The sequence below is a fragment of the Watersipora subatra genome, chromosome 2, assembly GCF_963576615.1.
Source record: "Watersipora subatra chromosome 2, tzWatSuba1.1, whole genome shotgun sequence".
NCBI lineage: Eukaryota > Metazoa > Bryozoa > Gymnolaemata > Cheilostomatida > Watersiporidae > Watersipora > Watersipora subatra.
The window spans coordinates 38591351-38615002 of record NC_088709.1 but is presented as its reverse complement, the minus strand read 5'-3'; the positions used below and the strand labels follow the sequence as shown (position 1 = coordinate 38615002).

General features: G+C 36.4%; 1 protein-coding gene across 3 annotated transcripts in view; it reads left to right on the top strand.

Annotated features, from left to right (window-relative positions):
* LOC137387167 (CUB and sushi domain-containing protein 3-like) overlaps positions 1 to 23289 on the top strand; it is a 47536-nt gene extending 24247 nt beyond the window's left edge. Inside the window, exons 6-18 of one of the 3 annotated variants that reach the window (XM_068073492.1) lie at positions 812 to 979; positions 1534 to 1728; positions 1952 to 2137; positions 2632 to 2649; positions 8267 to 8437; positions 8952 to 9128; positions 11077 to 11256; positions 12085 to 12258; positions 13607 to 13712; positions 15477 to 15650; positions 16412 to 16507; positions 19667 to 19862; positions 22475 to 23289. In XM_068073492.1, coding sequence (XP_067929593.1) covers positions 812 to 979; positions 1534 to 1728; positions 1952 to 2137; positions 2632 to 2649; positions 8267 to 8437; positions 8952 to 9128; positions 11077 to 11256; positions 12085 to 12258; positions 13607 to 13712; positions 15477 to 15650; positions 16412 to 16507; positions 19667 to 19862; positions 22475 to 22720 — 2087 coding nt within the window. In that variant the 3' untranslated portion in view covers positions 22721 to 23289. The remainder of the gene's footprint in view (positions 1 to 811; positions 980 to 1533; positions 1729 to 1951; positions 2138 to 2631; positions 2650 to 8266; positions 8438 to 8951; positions 9129 to 11076; positions 11257 to 12084; positions 12259 to 13606; positions 13713 to 15476; positions 15651 to 16411; positions 16508 to 19666; positions 19863 to 22474) is intronic. The other 2 variants (XM_068073493.1, XM_068073494.1) reach the window with 2 other exon arrangements.
* Positions 23290 to 23652: the final 363 nt, after the last annotated feature.

The following is a 23652-nucleotide window of genomic DNA, read 5'->3' as shown; positions in this document are numbered from 1 at the left end:
GAATCTATGATAAAAGTTGTTCGTGACAGTTATGGTTTAAAGATACATAACCTGAACACACTTCGCTGTTTGGCATTGCTATACCTAATGACAGAAAGCGCAGAGACACGAAGAAGGTGGAAAAATATTATGCTTCAGCGAGGGAATTGAGCAAACTGTAGAAATTATGTAAAAGTACCACCTTATAGGAATCGTCACATTGAGTTCTCAAGGAAGTTGTAAAAAACCTGCGTAGATTAGACCTTAGGAGGGAAAGATACATTTCGTTGCTTTTCTAGGATCAGCTGGAAGTCTAAAAAATGTTCCAGACCTTGCTTTTTAGTTGTTCCAAACAGATTCTCAGCACAAACCCAATGAAGGTCTGAGTTGTGCATGAAATCAATAGTAATGATAACACAATAACATATATAATAATATATATGCATATACTGTATATATATATAACTTATGCAAGTATTTATATGATACATATATATGTGATGATATATTTGTAGTAAAAATAATAGTATAACCCCCTCCTTGTTGTTATCATATGAGTGAGTTTCAACTGCCAACTGACTCAGTGACATTCACCTCATGTTTATGTTATTAAGGATGCATATGTTATACAAAACCATTGAATGTTATGCAAAACATAAATCATAGTCGTATCTGTTTTTAATTATGCTAACATTCTAGTTGGTCTATTTTTAATTGAGCCATTGGCAAATAATCCATTTTCAGAGGCCATTTGTATCCATCTTTTACAATTCTGCTGATTTACAGTGAGTAATTTGTGCGAGGCTTGTACCTATGAAGTGGTATGTTTTAGAAAAAGATTGTGGGGAACCTTCTGATATAGAACATGCAATTATAGACGGTAGAGATACGCTTTACAATGCCACTAGGGAGGTCAGCTGCTATAATGGTTACAAGTTGGATGGATCTCCTCTCACTTGTCAGGAAGATGGCAGCTGGTCTGTTGCCCCTAGTTGTAACAGTGAGTTCAGCAGAACTTAACTCTATGGACAGCTCTACTCCTCCTCAAGACTGTTTGAAACACTCTACTCACTCTGTTCATACTCTACTCTTGCACATATCGTATCAGTCATATGGCCTGCGATATTACACTTTGAGTTGCGGTCATTCGATCATCTTTTGTTTGCCAGACAATTCGCTTTTTAGGAATACTTCACTTAATATTTGCAGCTCGTAGCAGAAAGTATTTGTGTTTATCGGAGTAGCGGTCCAACATGTAGTAGACTGGGGCAGTCTGAGAGCAAAGGTCAAAGGTCAGGGTGCCAAGTGGCTAGAATAAAGCAAGAAGGGAACGCTAACTAAACATTTCAGCTTCTTAATATTTCTGCTTTGGAACTGATGAAAACTTTCGTTTGGAAAAATTCAATAATAAGCTGCAAATATCACTCAAGGATTTGCAAAGTCTTTTCCATTAACTTATCAAAGAAAATTAGCAGATATTATTATTATTGTAATGGTCATGCCATATTAATGTTAGTCATTATTATATTATTACTATTTGTTATTATATTACAGTTATTGAATGCCCAGACCCACCAACTGTACCACACTCACGCTATGAGTTGAGAGCCGTAGGACCTGTACAGGGAATGACAAAAGTGTTTGGTAGTAACTGGGAGTTTACATGTGATGCTGGTTTCAGACTCCTCGGAGATGCAATCATGACTTGTCAGAAAAATGGGTCATGGAGCACTCCTCCCATTTGCACAGGTAGGTTATCTATGCTAACAGTCTCTCCAAAACTCTTTCACTATAATATTTTCAGCCAAATGCATGTCAAAGCGTTGGCCCTTTCATCTCAAAGCAATCTTTCATTGGGAAGCTACTCAACGAATTGAAGGTTTGTGTTTTAGGGTGTGTAGGCAAGGCAAGGCAATACATACATAGATAATTTTTATATAATGACTGCTGATATTTTATTTTTGACAAACAGCTGAGTTCTGCTTATTGGATGATTTGCCTCAGATGCCAGTTTATGAGTGTATAGACTGTGAAACTAATCTCGATGTGAGGGTGAATGCTACCCGTCAATACAAATGTCTCCAAGGTTATGTGGAACAACTCCAGACAATTCGCTGCCAAAGAAGTGGTACTTGGACGAACCTTAACCAGTGTGAAAGTAAGTCATACAGAAATAAATTGCATTTCAACAAGCGCAGGGTTGGTATTCATGATGGTGTCACCCACCTTTGTGTTTGTCTCCTCCTGCCACTCAGCTACTCAAATTGAACCTATATGAGCTATATAACTTTTTATTGTTTAATATGAATGTCTGTGTGCTAGTTACGCTATAACCATTTATACGTAGCTTTCACTCATCAGATTTTAACTGATGGTTCCAATTTTAACAGATTATAAAATATAACTCATTATTATTAGGACAGTTTTAAGAAAGTAGAAAGCCATTTATGACGCTCTGAATGTGAGAAGAAAATAAAATACTTATGTGATTTGCTGAATTCTCTGCTTTTTATTCGTGTAGCATTAGATGACAAAAATATCTACCATGTGGTGACTTCCTAGGGTTCTTACAGCCACTTGAATTGTATCGGGCAATGCTACTTATTTCAGCATACCTTCACATGTGTACATGTATGTATAATCCTGTTGCAGGTGTCACAACAAGTGCAGGTAGCTTTTGCTCATCTATTATTCTGTCTGTCAATGCTGGTGGTCTATTCCCTGTCAATGCTGGTGGTCTATTCCCTGTCAATGCTGGTAGTTTATTTCCTATCAATGCTGGTGGTCTATTTCCTATCAATGCTGGTGGTCTATCTCCTGTCAACACTGGTGGTCTATTTCCTGTCAATGCTGGTGGTCTATTCCCTGTCAATGCTGGTGGTCTATTCCCTGTCAATGCTGGTGGTCTATTCCCTGTCAATGCTGGTGGTCTATTTCCTGTCAATGCTGGTGGTCTATTTCCTGTCAATGCTGGTGGTCTATCTCCTGTCAACACTGGTGGTCTATTTCCTGTCAATGCTGGGGGTTTATTCCCTGTCAATGCTTGTGGTCTATTCCCTGTCAATGTTTGTGGTCTTCTTATCAATGTTGACAGTCTATCACCCTTTAAATGCTCGTGGGCTATCCTCTTGTCAATGTGTATGTCATTTTGATGTGTATTTCTCCATTTTGTGTTTGCTCCTGCAGAGGTCTAATTGGCATTACAAGCACTAAACTATCACTCTTTTTAATATGATTTTTGTATATCTGGAGGGAGGTAGTGTATAAAATTCATTGTAATTAAACTTAAAATAACAGTAATAATACAAAGATAATAGTAATAAGGAGAGTGTCTGGTTATGCATGTAGCTGTTGACTTAGTGGTCCAAAAGTGATAATAAAGCTAATAGGTAAAACTGACAGGTGCCAGCAGGTGTTGGAATCTGATCTTGGAAGATTGCGCGAGACTTGACTGCTACTATTACTGACAAGTGGATTTAAAACAACATAGACTTCTTTGATTACAGCTAGTAAAGGCAGAGCTTAGATTATTCTATAAGTCATCTAAAAAACAGCATCTCCAGGAGAGGTTTTCCAGTTATACTTGGTTTATTGCACTGAATGTAAGCACAAGTGAGTGAAAAACATAAACAGGAAGATAAGAGAACTTGCAAACGTGCAGAGGAGGAGTGTACATTTAGATGCTGCATGTCATATAGGGAATGAGAACTAAAGTATTTAGTGGAGTCTGCGCGGCTGGAAGAATGCAGACTGTCGAATGGCTTGAAGAGATCAATGGAGATACACCAGTGTGGGAAGAAAACCAAGAAATTATGGAATGAATGAGCATACGATGTAGCAAAATTAATGAAAAATGAAGCTAGTCAACAGTTAGTATCCTGTTAGGTGTGTGTGATTGACGAATGAAGAAAAAAGCAGAAGGACTATAGACGTGGCCGCACATGATCAGGTTTCGCCAGCCAGAAATCAAATAGTGCTCATAAAGGGAGACAAAATCTGTCTGATACCTAGAAACTATAATGAAACCGCTATACATGTGATTGTTAATGCGCGAAGTGTGTTGTGAATAAGAACTGGTCCCATCAATAAACAACTCGGAGTTGTGTGCACTTTGTGGGTTCAGAAAACTAGGAAGTGGTATAGCCATGAAACCATGGTAGTTCTTAAAATAAAAGTACTTTACTATTTTTTAACTTTAGCATACATACCGACAAAATAGTTAAGTTAGAGACCAGGTGTTGTAGTTATCTACAAACAGAACTCCGAGTCTGCCATCACTGATCTCACTGTACCTGAGTGACTCTGAGTCTGCCATCACTGATCTCACTGTACCTGAGTGACTCTGAGTTTGTCACCTCTGATCTTATTGTACCTGAGTTTGTCATCACTGATCTCACTGTACCTGAGTGACTCAGAGTCTGCCATCACTGATCTCAATGTACCTGAGTGACTCTCAGTCTATCATCACTGATCTTACTGTACCTGAGTGACTCTGAGTCTGCCATCACTGGTCACACTATACCTGAGTGATTCTGAGTTTATTATCACTTATCTCACCATACCTGAGCGACTCTGAGTCTACCACTAGAAGTTCCCCTGTCATACAGCCCACGACCAAAGTGATAACGGAAAAAAAAGGGTACTACTGGTTGTTGAAAAAGTAGTTACAAAAGGTCAGAATTCTACAAAAGTAGAATTCTTTAGTTAGATGTTGTAGGCTTCTCCTTCAACATCTACTAAAGAATTCTCTGAATCAGATGAGTTGTTATTATTTTGAGTAGCGTGTTGTTGAACATTAGCATTTGATGTTGATGGTTGCTGTGAAGAGCTTCTATTTCTCCTCCTCCGCAATAATTGGGAGACACGTGGACGGCCACTGCGACGTCGTGATGTTCTGGGAAATTGTATGTCCATGGTAGTTGCCAAGTTGTTTTGAAATGAAATTCAAAAGGTCAATTGTGCAAAACAAAAGGTTGTATAAAAATCAAACCTAATCTACTACTATCTCAAACCTATGTTTTACAACAATAAAATAAATATTAATTCAAGCTGTAGGCCTAACCTACTGTACGTAATTTAACTAACAACAGCAATAAGGAAATATGTTTATTATATCTCTGAAATGCAATATTAAAAGTAAAATGGCGTTTGCCGTGTAATATACACAGTTTGAAAGTTGTGTTGGAAAGTTGAAAATTGGTTGTGTTGAATGTTGAACGCATCTCGAAGTTTTCTGCAAACTGGAGTAAAATAAAGAAATATTCTCGTCACAAAGGGGCATTGTAGTTCGGCCCTAGCTTGTAGATATGATGTAAAGAAATCTGGCTAATGTTCTAGATAATTAAATGAAACCTTCGGTAATTGGACAAAAAACATAGGCTGATAAACTGTGTACCACATTTTCGTACCTGTAAATCAGTCTACGTCTCAAATGGTCTACGTTAATTAAAGAAACCTTCGGCAATTAGACAATGCAATCACTATATACTTCGATGTTGTAAATTCTAACGATTATTCTTATAATTAAATATTATTTATAAGAAGTAATAAATTTTTTATAACATCAAATAAATAATTCGAATAATAAAATCGGCAAAAAAGAAACAATCACTTTTGAGTACTTCTAAGTTAATTACAGAAACCTTCGGCAATTGAACAATTTTATAGACTGGTGAAATATGCACGTCTTTCTCGTGAAATTTGGGCGACTTAATGATTATACTATCTGTCGCACGGCCTTATTGGCGTTTTGTTGGTTGGTCTTAATTTTGATTAAAAAAGGTTTTTCAAGTTTCTATTTCGATTTTAGGCCAAATTAATCTGTTTATTTATGTATCATCCAATCAGATGCGTTAGTTTTAGGATATTGTGGTAACCTTTCAAAGACTTGGTAACATATTTAAATTGGTTTATATGTGTTTTGTATTATTATTATACTTGAAAGACTCTGCACAAAAATGGTTAAATTTGTTGAAGAGATTTCGGTACAAGGGCTTGGTAATGGCCAATAACGAATAATTGTTCGGGAGTTGTGTGCACATGTGCATTTATCCCAAATCTCCCAAACAATCGTTTTGCTCGTGTTTGGTCGTGAGATTACTAATATCATTCTACCTGAGGGACTTTGAGTCTGTCATCACTGATTTCACTGTTCCTGAGTGAAAGACGATGAAATAGACAGATTAGACATCTGAAACTCTCAGTCTTCTGTAGGCTTAACTGTCATTAGTCGTAACTCCCCAAAGAGGGAAGCGTGGTTGACGTGACACATTTTTCTGGTGGTGACTAATGGGATTGTAATGTTGCAGGTACAGTTTTCACTGACTGTACATGTATGTTTCTCATAGACTCCTAGGGTATGATGCGTATGTTATTTTTATTTTGTAAAGAAGCCAAAAAGACTCTTACTATGCACTACACAAAATCTCAATCAGCAACAAGCTTCTGTTCAAGATTACAACATGTATTTTTGCAGATATAATGAAATGTAGCTGTATACAAAAAAGCAAAGCGCAAGGGCGCTCTGCCCTTTTTTTTCATGGCGGCCGCCTTGTATACTGACTTTTCGTGTCTTGGCTCTGTCCCATTCTGAGCCATTCGGTCTTCTTGCCAAAAGTCTTGTCATTTGGACTAGGTCGAGCTGACTTGAAGCTGACCCGAGAGTTGGCCCGGCCACAGAGCCAACCTTCAACCCTAATAGCCTCAGGCCTCATAGCCATGTCAGTTTGTATTTGGTCAGTCAGACAAAGTACGCCCTTCTTTGATATATTATGTGTATGAAAAGGTTTCATTCCACCCCTCTTCCTCTTTGTGTTAAAATGGCTACTGAGTTTCTTAACAGAGACCTGAGAGTTTCAGCGCTGGCTCTAAGTAGTGACTAGTAGGTAAGTGTGACTGCACCCAACCCACTCACATCTGATAAGTAGGAGCGACTGTACCCGATGCACTTATGACTACTGTTAACTACTCTTTTGACTACTGTTAACTACTTTTATGACTACTGTTAACTACTTTTATGACTACTGTTAACTACTCTTTTATGACTACTGTTAACTACTTTTATGACTACTGTTAACTACGTTTATGACTACTGTTAACTACGTTTATGACTACTGTTAACTACTTTTATGACTACTGTTAACTACTTTTATGACTACTGTTAACTACTTTTATGACTACTGGTGTAACTGATGTTCTCATATCCAAGTATATTTTCACCTCTTCTCTCAGGCGCTAGTATTTACCACTATCTCCTTTTCCTTGCTTGCTATATTCTCCTCATTTGGAGCTACAACGTAAATTATTTAGTCATTTTAATGTTTTGTATCAATTATCTTTATATCAAGATAGTCAGCTGGCATATATCTGTTTAGATGTAAAAATCCAAAAAATCTTTAGCGCAATCATTTCCATTGACCTCATCTAAAGTTTTCCACTAATGCTGCAGAGAATTCAAGTCATAACTGTTGCATGCACACCTGTACACCACAATGACTTCAAGTCATAGCCATTGCATGCACACCAGTACACCACAATAAATTCAAGTCATAGCCGTCGTATGCACATTTGTACACCACAATAAATTCTAGTCTTAGCCGTTGCATGCACCCCTGTACACCACAATGTATATGTTATCACTATACCCTGAATCACCTACAGTGTCAATCAATGAAAACAACCATGTTAAAATTCTCTGGGATAGATATACATGTTTATAAAGCCAAACCAAAATGACAGCTCGATATACTATTAAAAGCATCAGTTATAGAATAAGTAAGCCAGATTTTACTGAACTGGATAGGAATATGCGCTATAATTTGTCTCTTGCTGGGGCAGCTGTCAAATGGTAAGAGACCCTTACCAACATCTAACAGCTGCCCCAGCAAGAGACAAAAATTATAGCACATATTCCTATACAGTTCAGTAAAATCCGTTTTCCTTATTTTGTATATAGTGTATATATCTGAGCATGGCATTGTGGTTTTGCATGTGTCTCATCCCAATTTTATTTTTATGGCAAAATGAGTGTGATGGGTAGTGTATATTCTTCCTATTAAAGCATGGCAGCAAGTGCAGGTACTTTAACACTAAAAGTGATAGTTAGAGCAGGTACTCCCACACCAAAAGCAACAATTAGAGCAGGTACCTTTACATTAAAGGTGACAGTTAGAGCAAGTACTCTCACATTAAAGGTGACAGTTAATGCAGGTACTCTTCAACAATAAGCTTAAACCAACTCTGCGCTACTATTTTTCATGTATCATAAATCGTTGATGATTTGTTGTAGGAGTGAACTGCGGTCCACCTGAAGAAGTGCCTCATGGAAATTGGCAGTATACAAGTAGTAACCATGGTGACACCGCTAGCCTCATCTGTGAACAAGGGTTTGTACTAAGTACAAATGATTTGTTAACTTGCAATCAGAGCGGGGAATGGAGTAATGGACCAACCTGTATAGGTTAGTAATTTATAACAGTTAACATGATATTTTCAAATACCTGTAGTGACAGGTACCGGAGTTTGAAAATGCTATAAGTTACTTGCATCTATTATGCATTCATATCTACACACACACCCTTGCACTCTCTTATCTACCCTTGTATACCCTCACACACTATCGTAAATCTAACATACGCGTCCACGCCTTAACCCTTGTATGCCCTCATACAATCTTATACACTCATGTACACCCATACTTACATACACCCTCACATCCTACTGTATACCTTCGTACACTTTAACACACATTTACACACACATTTACACACCCTTGTACATCCGCACTTCTCTACACTCTTACACCCTTCAACAGATCCTTTAACCTTTGATACAGTTTTGTACATTTTGCCACACTACTGTACGCCCATTAAAAAAAAACCTTGCACACTTTGGAGCCCCTAAAACACTATTGTACACTTTCGAACACCAATGAGGATGTGTGAAATTATTTTTGCTTCTGATATATTTATTAGAGGTTGATTGTGGATCCCCTCCAAGGCCACAAAATGGAAATCTGGAAGAGCCATTCACCACTACCTATAATTCAACTGTAAACTACAGCTGTTCGAAAGGTTATGTATTAAATGGCTCTAGAAACTTCATTAAGTGCCAGCTGTCTGGCCTATGGACAGAGGTCTCCGGTTGTAATGGTGAGTCATTGTTAGAACCACCAATCCATATTTATTCTAACAAGATTTTTACTAATGGAAAAAGTTAGTTTTTTAAATATGAACAAGCATTGCTCCGTGTTAACCTGAATATTTGCAAAATGAGAAGGCAACTCCTTTTTAGCAATGCACTGTCCTAGATATACAGTCAAACATGGATAACTCGCCCACGGATAGCTTGAACACATGGTTAATTCGAACGGTTTCTTTGGTCCGTTCCCACCTAATGATAAATTGCTATAGATAACTCAAACTCAACACTGTTAACTCGGACTGTTTTTTGCCCAACGGCTACCGAAACGGTTGTTATCGCTTTAGAAAATCACTTTATTCCAAGCCATAGAGGTAAACCTCAACTTTTCGTAATTCATAAGCGTCGTTATTACCACCATCGGCAAAATATTTTTGTCAACGACTTTTCTAAAGGTTTGGTGAAATTTGATTTATACCAAACATCCGCTTAGCGATCGCCCTTCGGAAGCAAGGAAAGTGGTATTCGTTAAGAGCAACACTCCGAGGCAGTTCAATTAGAAGTTTTACGAGGTTTTACGGTACATTGTATATCACTCACGCTTTTTGAATGGATACTTATTGAACGTACATGTATTCTGTGTTTAGGTCAAACGATAAATAGTTTTCCGACGTTGATTACATGTTGAATCAATGTCGGAATGTTGAATGTTTAAAACGTCCTAAAAATTGTTGTAATTAAGCGTATACGTTGTCTTAGCTAAAAAAAAACTATTCATCGTTTGACCTAAACACAGAATACGTGTGTACATTCAATAAGTATCCATTCAAAAAGCGTGAGTGATATACAATGTACCGTAAAACCTCGTAAAACTTCTAATTGAACTGCCTCGGAGTGTTGCTCTTAACGAATCCCAGGTAAAGTGAGGTAATCTTTGCATAAACTTCAAGAAAAATCGGTAAAATTGATCGTGGGTAAAACGCTCAAAAAAAAAAGATGTCTTTTCTTTTGAGCATTTCAACAACGATCAAGTTTTGCTAATGTCAATCTAAAAAACGTCCTGGCAATAACATCACCTCAAACAACAAACCAATCTCGAGTGATAGAAAAATCTCTATACTTTTTGATAAAAACGTTTTAAACTTTACACTAGAAGCATTTAAATTGAAACAAGCCATTGGTGCTTTTGATTTATATTATAGTTTGTATATGTACATGTATCTACTAATAAATAAGTAAATACATGGACTTGCGACAGTGCTCTGATAACGTGAATGCTCTGATAATTCGAACACTTTCGCTCGGTCCCGTGAAGTTCAAGTTATCCATGTTTGACTGTATATATATCTATATTCTAGATATATATATATTCTAAATATATACATATATATATATTCTAAATATATACATATATATATTCTAAATATATATATTCTAAATATATACATATACATATATTCTAAATATATACATATATATATTCTAAATATATATATATGTATATGTATATGCATACCGGTACATATATATATATATATATATTCTAAATATATATATATATATATATATATATATATATATATATATAGCATGAGTATTATGCTCCCTCACTTCGGTTAGGTTGAGCGCTCTGTGAGAGGTGCGGCACTACTAGCCTTTGTGCAAAGCTCATCACTTGTGTGATTTGAGCACTCTGGTGCCAGCACATTGACTTTCTTAAAGTCTGTGAAGCAACTTAGTTGTTTCGTGGCAGGAAGTCAACTCTCATTGGTAATGGGATTCGTGTCCCTTGCCTAAGCTCTGAGCTGCACTGATGAGGCTTCAATAGCCGAAACAGTACTGTCTGTAGCATGAGTATATATATATATATATATATATATATATATATATATATATATATATAGGCTACTACTACTCCTTTGTTAACAATGGTTTCTTTAAGCGTATCTTGTCTTACAGCTAAAGACTGTGGCCAGCCAGGCAAGCTGTTAATAGCCAATGGAAATCATGAAAATATTCAACAAACTGTTTATGGTTCTACAGTTGAATATTCGTGCGATAGGGGATATATGTTTACTTCAAATAAAAATATAGTCTGCCAGGCTAACGGGACGTGGTCAAGCCTTCCGCAATGCAAAGGTTAGTTTTTCCACTAGTGCTGTCCATTCCAAGCACAATTTAGTCTGTTAAACAAACTCGCTCTGTTATATTAAGAAGCTAACTAAGATTGCCAAGTATTATGTTTATAGCTCAGGTCTAAATTTTGGTATAAACTCAGAAAGAAGTGTGAAGACTTCATGAATTAGGCGTCAAAGCAGCTTTTCAAATTCTAGATAAGATACGAAACTAGGTGGTTTTTGGGCTTCCTATGTGAAGGCTATGCGTGTTGGGTGCCTGCTTGGCATTTAGGTTTTACTCGCACTCGTCTCTGATTCGTTGATGACACGTGGTAGTCTTTGCTTTGAGTGTAGCATATCACTTCGCTCTACGCAATAATCATGTTCATTGCCGTTAATAAGTGCCTGCCTTTCAATTTATCACTAAAAGCCAGATCTTTATAAATAGGTAAAGTTTGGGGGGCTACAGTATACTAGCTCCCAACAGTATAATAGCCAAGTATCTGCTCCATAACAAACATGGTCAGCAAATGGCAAAAGTTTTTTTTTTTTATTCTTTCTACGCAGCCTATCTTTGATAGTCACATGTAAAGATAACTCCAATTTTATGTATTGTGTAAGCCTAAACACTTTCTTATTGCATATCCAGGCTCAGTTAAAAAGAATTTTAGATAGTTTTCCTGCAAAATTGTTCAGAGAATTCGGACGCACGATTAAATTTTCTTTTCTGATTTTTCGTTGCTTATCATTGCCATGGAAACACTCCATGACCAGTGCCTTGGGATGAATTATGTTAAGATCATTCAATTCAATTCCAATTTCTTTAGCACAATATTTGTTCGACTTCTAGAAATAGATTGTGCGATACCTGGTAACATCACCTCAGCAAAAATGGTATCACACAACGGCACTGGCCTTGGAGACATTGTCACCTATCAGTGTACACTTTATATTAGTGAGCTCAGTGGAACTTGCGGAGAAGATGGTACTTGGAGTTATCCATCCTGTCCTGAAAGATCGACAGGTCAATATTATCCTTTTCATTTTGGCTATTGAGTAATTTATATATCTATGCTATTATTATCTTGTGAATATAAAGAAATTACAGTGTCAGCATTATACATACTGTCATGTTGTTACATATTGTCATGTTTTATTTTGTATGGAGATTAATCAAGAGGTATAAGTGACTAGTCAGTATGTACTAGTTACTGGTAACTAGCACATACTGACTAGTAACTACTTACTAGTTACTAGTAATTACTGGTCCGTGCCTCGCAAGGTAATTGAACTCACACACTCCGTTTTACTGGCCGTCGCACTAACCACTACATCACTCGGCCCCCTTGTCACATCACAAAATAATTATGGAGATACTGATAACTCATGACGGTTTCCCACAATGCACGAGACTGCTAAACAGACCAGTATACTACAGAATACAATAAATTAATTACATGTTATATTATGTAATATGTATTGTAAATTCTACGAATATAACAATGATCGGCTAATAATGAAAACAGTGTATTCTCGTGTAGAACAATAGAGACTTGTATTCTTGTGTAGAACAATGGAAACTTGTATTCTTGTGTAGAACAATGGAGACTTGTATTCTTGTGTAGAACAATGGAGACTTGTATTCTCGTATTATTTTTACTAGTACACTTGCCAGTCTCGTGCACTGCGAGAGACCGTCATGAGTAATCAGTAAATGGAGAGTTATCCCATCAAGCGGTAAGGTACCAGAGTAGTGCAGCGGTAGCATGCTTGTCTTTAAATCTGACATCTCAGATTCGATTCCTGCGCACGGCAACATTTTTTCCTAATGCTCTTAGCCTATCTTTGGACAGACGGATAGACAGGCACTGCTCTTATTAAAGTAAAGATTATCGGGTTTGTCAGTAGTGAGAGGAGACAATTCCAGTTATGACAATTTGTCATTTGCTAACAGTTTTCAATATAGGTACTGTACATGTATGGAGTGGATTCAACAAAGTCAGTTATTGGAAGCTTTTTACTCCAACCAGCGAAGAAGCTGAAGAAATAAAATGGTTACATCGTGAACAGGTCTTGTTAATTCACTGTCTTATAAAATAGAGCAACTCTCATTGGGAGAAGGTCTTGTTAATTCACTGTCTTATTAAATAGAGCAACTCTCATTGGGAGAAGGTCTTGTTAATTCACTGTCTTATTAAATAGAGCAACTCTCATTGGGAGAAGGTCTTGTTAATTCACTGTCTTATTAAATAGAGCAACTCTCATTGGGAGAAGGTCTTGTTAATTCACTGTCTTATTAAATAGAGCAACTCTCATTGGGAGAAGGCAAATGATATCTTGAATGAATATTTGAAGTACAAAACCTATTGCAGACCCAATGCTATGGCTCTACATCGGATGCACGATTGGAATCTTAATCGTCATAATTCTTTTTATCCTTATCGTCGGGCTCTGCTTCAGGAAAAAAGAGAAAGCAAGGTAGGAGTATTTTATCTTTGAATTGCCTAGTAACATAGTCTGCATGTATGAAACTCATTGGTGCTATGAATACAGCTGAATGTATGTTTAGCATAGAATTCTCACTATCCAGTGTTGTGTGATGCTTGTACTTTATGAACGTAGAAATCACAGGCTATAAAAGTTGTTTATTAACACTTGATAATTTTTTTAGCAAAAAGTTCTAAATAATGACTCTCAACTAATCTTAAGCATTGCATGTTCACTCAACCAGCCACAATCATTAACTTCTCGACTGGTGAATGTAAGAAGAAATGGCACATGGAATACTCTGTGTCCACCTCTCAAGGCCTTTTGCTTTGACCTCAAAACTGGTAACTTTGTCCTACATCGCACATATTACCCGTATCTTTAGTCGGTTTGGTTAGTTTGGTCAAGTCCATCGATGCAAAAAATCACCTGCAGTCTTTCTAGTATACCGCAAAATCTTTATTTAAACTCCACCTTTATTTGAACACCACCTCTTATAGAACACCACTATAGAAAAAGAGTTGAAAAATGCTATGCCACCTTTTAATTGAGTGCCACTTTTATTTTGTCCGCCAACTTGGCATTATTTAATCTTTACAAACCCATAATAGCAAGTGATCAGTAGAAAAGTGTCCATAAAATAGTGCTAATAATGACTCAGTTACATGGATAGCAATTAATTCTTTTGTTGTTGCTGTAGTGGTTGCCCTAATTTTAGTGACGGTTTACCTGAGGAGTTCTCGTCACAATCATCAAAACTACACTCTGGTTCGAAGTCACTAATTGCTAAATCCGATATATTGTCTTCAAATTCATCTATTATGTGGTTTACAATCTGACCTGAAAACTAAAGCATTTTGATGAATGATGAGAATACTTTTCAAGAACACAGTACGACATAGTACCAGCCATTTTTATGGTGTATTCTAAATTTTAAGCGTTAAAAATGTCTAATAACTTAAAACGTAATTTTCGTTTTTTAATTCCGAAGCTTTACAGTTTTTACTTTGAAACTCTGAAAGTGATACCTCAAAACAAGTAATAACACACTAATATTAGTAATATATTAATAACAGTACCGTGCTAATACTTGCAATCAAAGTAGTTCTTCGTTCAACTCGGTCTGATACTCCGATGTATATGAAAAACGGCTTAGCAAAAATACTGATGCCGTCGGGATTAATGCCGATCTGTTCAAAGGCGAGTGTAAAATCTAGGTAACACTACCATCACTTTGTCCATAAAAGGGTTAAATTTATCATTCCAAAATTTTGACAAGCTAATCAATAAATAGAGCGCCACTCATTATTTGAACGCCACCTTTGATAAAACGCCACTATAGGAAAAGGGTTTAAAAAAGCGCCATGCCATTCAATTAGATGTTTTACTGTAAATACGAGTTTCATTTGCTAAAGTATGTCGCGTGCTATCTCGTTTCCATTTCTAACTATACCATCTCAAGATGTCATTTCCCTAGTAGATGACATTTCATTTAGCAAAACTAAATACAAAGAGAAATGTGTTACTAAATATCTCAAATGATATCAATGATATTAAAAATAATATCAACATTAATAATGTTTATAAACTTGAAAACATTTGTGTTTCCTGTAAGGTTTTCTCTATTAGACATTAGCTTTTTGTCTTGTCATAGAAACAGTGCTGCTTTTCCGCTGTCAGCATTGAAAGGTTTTGCTATGACACAGGCTTGCCTTTTGATTTCTAATCCTAAAACCCTCAACATGGTAACTGCAGAAGAATCAGTGAGAAAACGCGGAGTTTCTATGGCAGAAGAAAGGTGAATGAGAAATCAGTAAAAGACAGGTTCAACAGAAGCAAAAACTCTGCATGCAGCAGCGACAGCGGACTGTCTGTCGGAGAGCAAATCGGGTCTGAGCACCAGTTTTCACTCAGCCGCTATGACTATAAGTATGGTATTTCACATCTGCTGCTATCGACGCTTGCTCCTGTTCCCCTGCTTTTCTTAGTAGAGCAGTTCTTCAGCCTGTGATGCTGTGTTTCGCTGATGGTCAATTGCTTACTTGCATCGCATTGTCTATACATGCATGTCATATGATTTCTTTAGTAACAGTGATTAAATTGTCTATCTGCATTTGATAAGGGTAGTACTATAGCTATACATGTACTCCATACAATTCTATCTGCATTTGATAAGGGTAGTGCTATATCTATACATGTACTCCATACGATTCTATCTGCATTGGGTAGTACTATATCTATACATGTACTCCATACGATTCTGTCTGTATTTGGTAAGGGTAGTACTATATCTATACATGTACTCCATACGATTCTGTCTGTATTTGGTAAGGGTAGTACTATATCTATACATGTACTCCATACGATTCTGTCTGTATCGATCAGCTAACAGTCCTAGTGAGTGTAATATTAGTTATGAAACATCTACGCGGTCTTTAATCATAACTTAATTTCTTGTCTACCACAAAACCTCATCAATTGCTGCCTGCTATTATATGTGCCAATGTTGTAACTTCCAGACAGTGCTTATATTGATGCCGACTTTCCTGGCCAACTTCTTTTCTTAACTCTCACATAAAATATAGGACTCGTCTTCTCTTGGACCACAAGCAGCCAACCGCTCATTCATGTTTTATTTCTGCAAAATCTGCAGTCATTGGTGATATCCATTACTGTATTGACTTATTTAGACAAACAAGTTCCTCGCTGATGGAGCCATCGCGAATGACTAGTTTGGAAGCTTCTCCTCAGTACTCAACTAATTCCTTGAATCAACCAAGGTCAAGGTAAGGTCAAGGTAAATGCTTCAGAGTGTCGCGTTAATTGCTAACAAGACAAGCATTAGAAAGTATTAAAATAGTTGTAATGTGATAATTGCTAATATTTAAAGGTCGACTTGCAATAAAATTCACATTACAGTTATTTGATATCATAAGATTCACCATGTCTTACTCTGTTGTGTTGTAGGTGCAAAATATGTGGGAATGTGTTTACAAGCCCTTAAAAGCTAAAAAACGAACAGTTAATCGTAGCCACACGAGACTGCCGTAGTTTGGATTCTCTTTCCAAAATGGCTCAAATGTGACGTACTCTAGGACACTTATGTATTCGCGTCATCTAACGTTCGCATTTTCGCGGAGTCATCTTCTCACGAAAATTTCGTGAGCGAAACTAAACTATCATAACGAACGAGTGAAAACGCGAAATTAAATAGCTTTGTTCATTGATAGTCCAAGAAACAAATGGCAGCAAGCGATCAAATTGAATTTTTGATCTCACCCACACATTTCTACCTGCGGTTTACAAATACAAACTAGTCCCAAATTACAAAATTTATCTTACTAGCGAACTACACCTGAGGAATCTAATCTGTTTGTTCCACTTCTTTTATTTTCACGCCACTATATTTTCGCACTCATCAGAGCCACGAAATTAAGTTGCAGCGAAATGTTACTCAGTATTCTACTCACGAAACTAAATACTAGGGAAATATAAGTGTCCTAGAGTAGTTGTAGGAGATGGCTTCTGTTTACACTTTCACGCAACCTCATTTGTCGAAATATTTTCACAAATATACTTCACGCATTCAATAAAACCATGTCTATTGTTCTTACGCGTCTGTTTTATCGTCATTGTAATGCTGTCACTTTTAGCACTGATATAACTTACCGTAAAAATTCATTTAATTTTTTAACATTAGCTCGTAGGAGTACATATCATTGTCTGATAACCATGACGAGCCTGTTGGTCAACTGTGATAATCGAAAAGTGCTGCAAAAATTAGTTGCAAAGTATTGGGTCACATGATCAGATTACGACTTGACGATTAGATCAAGCCGAAACAAAACTGTAAAGTAGCGAGTATTTATATTTGATACGGGGTCTTCGGTAAATTCCGAAGTATTTGCTATAAACTAGTGCTACGATATGTTTTATATTGAGCTTTTTATCAGCCTTTCAATTCACGTGAGAACATCATGTGACAAGACAATAACCAAATCTAATGGATACCTCAGAGAAATAGATTCCAATATACGGCGGCTTTTCGTTTTTGAGCTTTTAAGAGCTTGTAATCACATTTCCACATATTTGGCACCAATAACACAACAGAGTAAGACATGGTGAATTTTTTGATACCAAATAACTGTAATGTGGATTTTGTTGCAAGTAAACCTTCAAGTATTGTTATTGTGTAATAATTTTTGTTATGTAATAATAGGTATTGTGTAACAATTGTTATCAGGTGATAGTCATCATTAAGTAATAGTCATTATCATGTAATAATTGTTACCATGTAGTAATGGTTTTGCTTGCGCATCTTATGATCATTTACAAACTCTATCGGATAGATTTAACTCCTTCAGTTTAGTCTTGAGCTACAATTAAAATGTACAATAATGCCCTCAATATTAGTTACAATTAACATGTATAGTAGCGCAGCACGACAAAACGATATTGCACGATGGGTGACAATTTTGTGTGGAACGATATCATTTTGGTACATTTTGTAGGTCGATTCTGCAATTGGGTATATCGGCGTTTTCGATAGCATGTCAAGGCGATAAATATCTGTGTTTAATTGGCAGAACCAACATCGATTATTGCCGGCTTTCGTGATTCAACATCAGCACAGTACTAGTTCCTGAAAATTTATTTGCAAGCCCGCAGATTTCCTTTATCTTTGAGAATTTTCTAGAAACGGACCGGCGAGGTAGAATAAAGATTTCATAAGAGTTTCTTAAATAAAGTTAGAGAGAAAAGACAACTCCTAATTTTTTTTGTATTTGGACACGATTATTGCCCTTGTATTTCTGTTTTTTGGTGAAACGTCACAATAATCTATATCGAGAGAGCAAAACTCCAAAGTTTTGAAACTGACCGATATCGATAGCTCATAGGGCCAATATATTGTTTTGGCATGTGGTGTTATATCGTACAACACTAATGTATAGTGAAGCCTTCAATATAAGCTACGGTAAAAATGTACAGTAAAACCCTCAATATTAGCTACAGTTAAAATGTACAGTAAAACCCTCAATATTAGCTATTGATATTCTTATCGATATATTCAGGCCCGTATTCCCTGGAGCGGCTGGCCGGCTGAGCCACCTCAACTTTTTAGGAAACTATGGCGGCTAAGTACAGTCAAACTCGAATAACTCGCTCTCGGATAAAATGTAAAATTTTATCATGAACGGATTTGTTTGGTCTGTTCCCACACAATAATAAATTGCTTTAAATAAGTCGACCTCAACATCATTAACTCGTACAGTTATTTGCCCAACGGCTACTGTTTTTATCGCTGTATAATATCACTTTATTCCAAGCTATAGAGATAAACGTCAACTTTTAATAGTTCTTGGGCGTCGTTATTATCATCATCGGAAAAATATTCTTGTTATCGACTTCTATAAAGGTTTGCAAAAGGTCAAGTTTTAACAAACATCCGCTTGGCAATGGCCCAACGAAAGCGTAGAAACCTTTGGATGAACTTAAAATAAAATTGCTCTTTGTTAAAACGCTCAAAAGAAAAATGTCTTTTTTCTGAGCATTTTAACTGCAGTCATGTTTAGCCTATTTTAATCTGAAAACGTCCTGGCGGTCACATCACCTAGAACAAACAAATCTCAACAGAAAAAATGTTTATACTTTCCGATAAATTTTTTTCAAAACTACATGAGATGCCCAGTTGAGGCCCTACATGAAAGAAACCTGTTGAGGGGCTTACACCGCCATACATTACATAACTAGTCGCCTAACATTAGCCGCCCCAACTTGCAACCAGGGAATACAGGCCTGGATATATTAGCTAACTGTTAAATATTCTTTATCATGTTAAGGAGCCTGTTTTTAGACAGCCAATAGCAAACGGTGTTTTTGTAGGCAGCCAATATCCAATGAGGTGTGTTTGTACTCATCCAATAGTGAATAGGGTATGTTTGTAGACAGCCAATAGCAAACGGGGTGTGTTTGGACATGATGACTGTTGAGGAAGTTGATTGTGACATAAAAATCCCACTGTATGGAGAACAGAGGATAGACAAGAAAGGCAGCAGAAATCAGAGCTCTGCTTTTCTTGGCAACAGCCCTGTGGCATCAGTAGGCACAGCCAGTCCCCTTCTTAACAACCTCGGCTCTAGGGTGTGTGCAATCGTTTGTGCATCTTTAGGATATTAAGAGTTGTTCTATCAATAAGACAACAAAAACCCAACTTGAATGTAGAGAAGATAAATCTTTAATCAAATTGTATGCTTTATAAAATACAGTGAAACTCGGATAACTCGCCCTCGGATAAATCGAAAACAGGGTTAACTCAACGTATTTGTTTGGTCCGTTCCCACGCAATGATAAATGGCTTTAGATAACTCGACCGAAACTCCGTTAACTCGAACAGTTTTTTGCCAAACGGCTACCGAGACGGTTGTTACTATCGCTTTAGAATATCGCTTTATTCCAAGCCATAGAGATAAACATCAAATTTCAGTAGTTCTTAGGCCTCGTTATTACCAACATCGGCAAAATAATTTCAATAACGACTTTTCTAAAGGTTTGCAAAAATTAAATTTTACCAAACATCCGCTTAGCGATAACCCTCTGAAAGCAAGAAAAGCGCGGTAAAATTCGGATAAACTTAATGTAAAATCGGCAAAATTGAAAATGGGTTTTTAATAGTAAAGCAGTTTTGTAATAACTGACTTACTGCAAAATAGATCTTGGTTAAAACGCTCGGTAGAAAAATACGTATGTATTTTTTCTGAGCGTTTTAACCGCGATCAAGTTTTGCCAATTTTAATCTGAGACCGTCCTGGCAGTCACATCACCTAAAACAACAAATCTCAAATGATAGAAAAATATTTATACTTTTTGATTAAAAATAACTATTTAAAACTTCACATGAGAGACCCTTTAACTTGCAACAAGCAATCTATGCTTTTGATTGATATATAGTTTGTATATGTACATGTATCTACTGATAGATACTTGCACTTATGACTGTCCTGATAACTTGAACGCTCTAATAACTCGAACACTTTTGCTCGGTCCCTTGAAGTTTGAGTTATCCGAGTTTCACTGTAGATAACTGTCTGTGATTTGTCATAACCAAAGCAAATAATTATTTATCCAAAACTTTAAGATACAACAAATAAATAAATACATTAAATATATACAGTCAAACATGGATAACTCGCCCACGGATAGCTCGAACACATGGTAAATTCGAACGGTTTCTTTGGTCCGTTCCCACGTAATGATAAATTGCTATAGATAACTCGAACTCACCACTGTTAATTCGAACTGTTTTTTTGCCCAACGGCTACCAAAACGGTTATTATCGCTTTAGAAAATCACTTTATTCAAAGCCATAGAGGTAAACCTCATCTTTTTGTAAATCATAAGCGTCGTTATTACCACCATCGGCAAAATATTTTTGTCAACGACTTTTCTAAAGGTTTGGTGAATTTTGATTTATACTGCTATACGATGAATAGCACGGGCTAGCCGGGTCACGCGCAAAAGGATTTTTGCCACGCACATGCAAAACAAAAACAGCGTGTTGTTTTTGTTTTGTATGTGCGTGGCAAAAATCCTTGAGTGCGTGACCCGGCTAGCCCGTGATGAATAGTTTTCCGACGTTGATTCCGTGTTGAATCAACGTCGGAATGTTGAATGTTTAAAACGTCTTAAAAATTGTTGTAGTTAAACGTATACGTTGTCTTAGCTAAAAAAACTATTCATCGTTTGACCTAAACACAGAATACGTGTGTACATTCAATAAGTATCCATTCAAAAAGCGTGAGTGATATACAATGTACCGTAAAACCTCGTAAAACTTTTAATTGAACTGCCTCGGAGTGTTGCTCTTAACGAATCCCAGGTAAAGTAAGGTAATCTTTGCATAAACTTCAAGAAAAATCGGCAAAATTGATCGTGGGTAAAACGCTCAAAAGAAAAAGATGTATTTTCTTTTGAGCATTTCAACAACGATCAAGTTTTGCCAATGTCAATCTAAAAAATGTCCTGGCAATAACATCACATAAAACGACAAACCAATCTTAAGTGATAGAAAAATCTCTATACGTTTTGATAAAAACGTTTTAAACTTTACATTAGAAGCATTTAATTTGAAACAAGCCATTTGTGCTTTTGATTTATATTATAGTTTGTATATGTACATGTATTTACTAATAAATAAGTAAATACATGGACTTGTGACAGTGCTCTGATCACTTGAACGCTCTGATAATTCGAACACTTTTGCTCGGTCCCGTGAAGTTCGAGTTATCCATGTTTGACTTTATGTTAATTTGTAACTAATTGTTCGAATTTCTTAACACACTGGTACTTATTTTTAGAACATAATCTATGAGTTTGTTTCTATTGGTAGTGATGGCTAATGAGCAAATAATTTGTCGCTAGTCAACACTCTCTACATCAATGGTATCTATGCAATAAAAAGCAAACAATTGATAGCCTCTCACTATAACTGATTTGCACCGATTTACCTATAATAATATTATATGAGAATATATGAAGTATCAGTAAGTTAGGTCTACTTAGCTTTGGAGACAATAGATGTTTAATCACACATCATCTGTAGTTCAAACAGAGTTCAAACAGGAATATTGCTAGTTAGGCATATGAGTACATATAGTCAACTGCATGCATGGGAAAAATAGGCTTTTTTACAAAATATATTGTATACAAAATGTATCACAAATATTGAACTATTTATATCTGATCTTTGCTTTTAGGAATGGGAAGATAACCACAGCGCTAGAAAACACAATACTCTGATATTAAATGGCAAACAGGGAAATATCGTTGAGCCTTATCCATCCCACAGTATGGACAGGCACAAGTATCACGCTAACCCTCTCCAGCTCCGGGTTATTCCGGGTCAGGAAGTAGGTCGCACTGAAGAATGTAGCCTAAGCCTTGATTCTCAAGAGGTTTTTGGCCCACTGCTTGCTGATAAACAGTACCCTGTGTATATGTAAAAGTTGTTTAAAAACTTTAATCTCAGTCTTACCAAACTTGACCAAAAATACTCTTAAAGCATTAAAACCAGAGGTCACTATATAGACTAGTTTGAATAATATAGAGTTATCTACATAGGGTGGTTTGCATGGCATAGAGCTATCACCAAAGTGACCTACAGTGTATATAACATAGAATTATCTACATAGAGTGGTTTGCATGACATAGAGCTACCAACCGAATGACCTATATAACGTAGAATTATCTACATAGAATGGTTTGCATGACATAGAGCTATCAACAGAGTGACTTATATAATATAGAATTATCTACATAGAGTTATCTACAGAATGTAGTCTCATATTTTCATTGGTTGTGGATATGTTAAATATCTAAACAGTTTGTACATTTTCTTCGCATTTTGAGTTTTGTACGTTTTGCATTTTTATTTTTGCTGCATTCACTGGTATTTCCTGTAAGTTGATCTGATACCTTGCTTAATAAGGTAAACTTGTTTAGTTTGCATGGACTGTGGTCGTTATATCTATTTTGTTATTTTCATATCATTATCAATACATTTGTGCAAAAGAGGTAACAGAGGCAATATTGTATACTATGGAACACAGACTTTAGTCAGTAGGTCATCTGTCATGTTACAGAATCTCGGTGCCACAACCCCCTAACTTGATGCTTATACCTAAGTTAAAACTGAACTTCCTCTGGTAGGGCAGACAAGTCTGTTTTCCTCTGGTAGGAGAGGCAAGTCTGTTTTCCTCTGGTAGGTAGACAAATCTGTTTTCCTCTGGTAGGTAAGCAAATCTGTTTTCCTCTGGGAGGGAGCTGAGTCTATTTTCCATAGTATCAGGTTGCTAAAACAGAAATGTCGGCTAATAGAAATTAGCTGTCATATCTTATCGGGATAATGACACCCGAGTAGACATAAATGAGATGA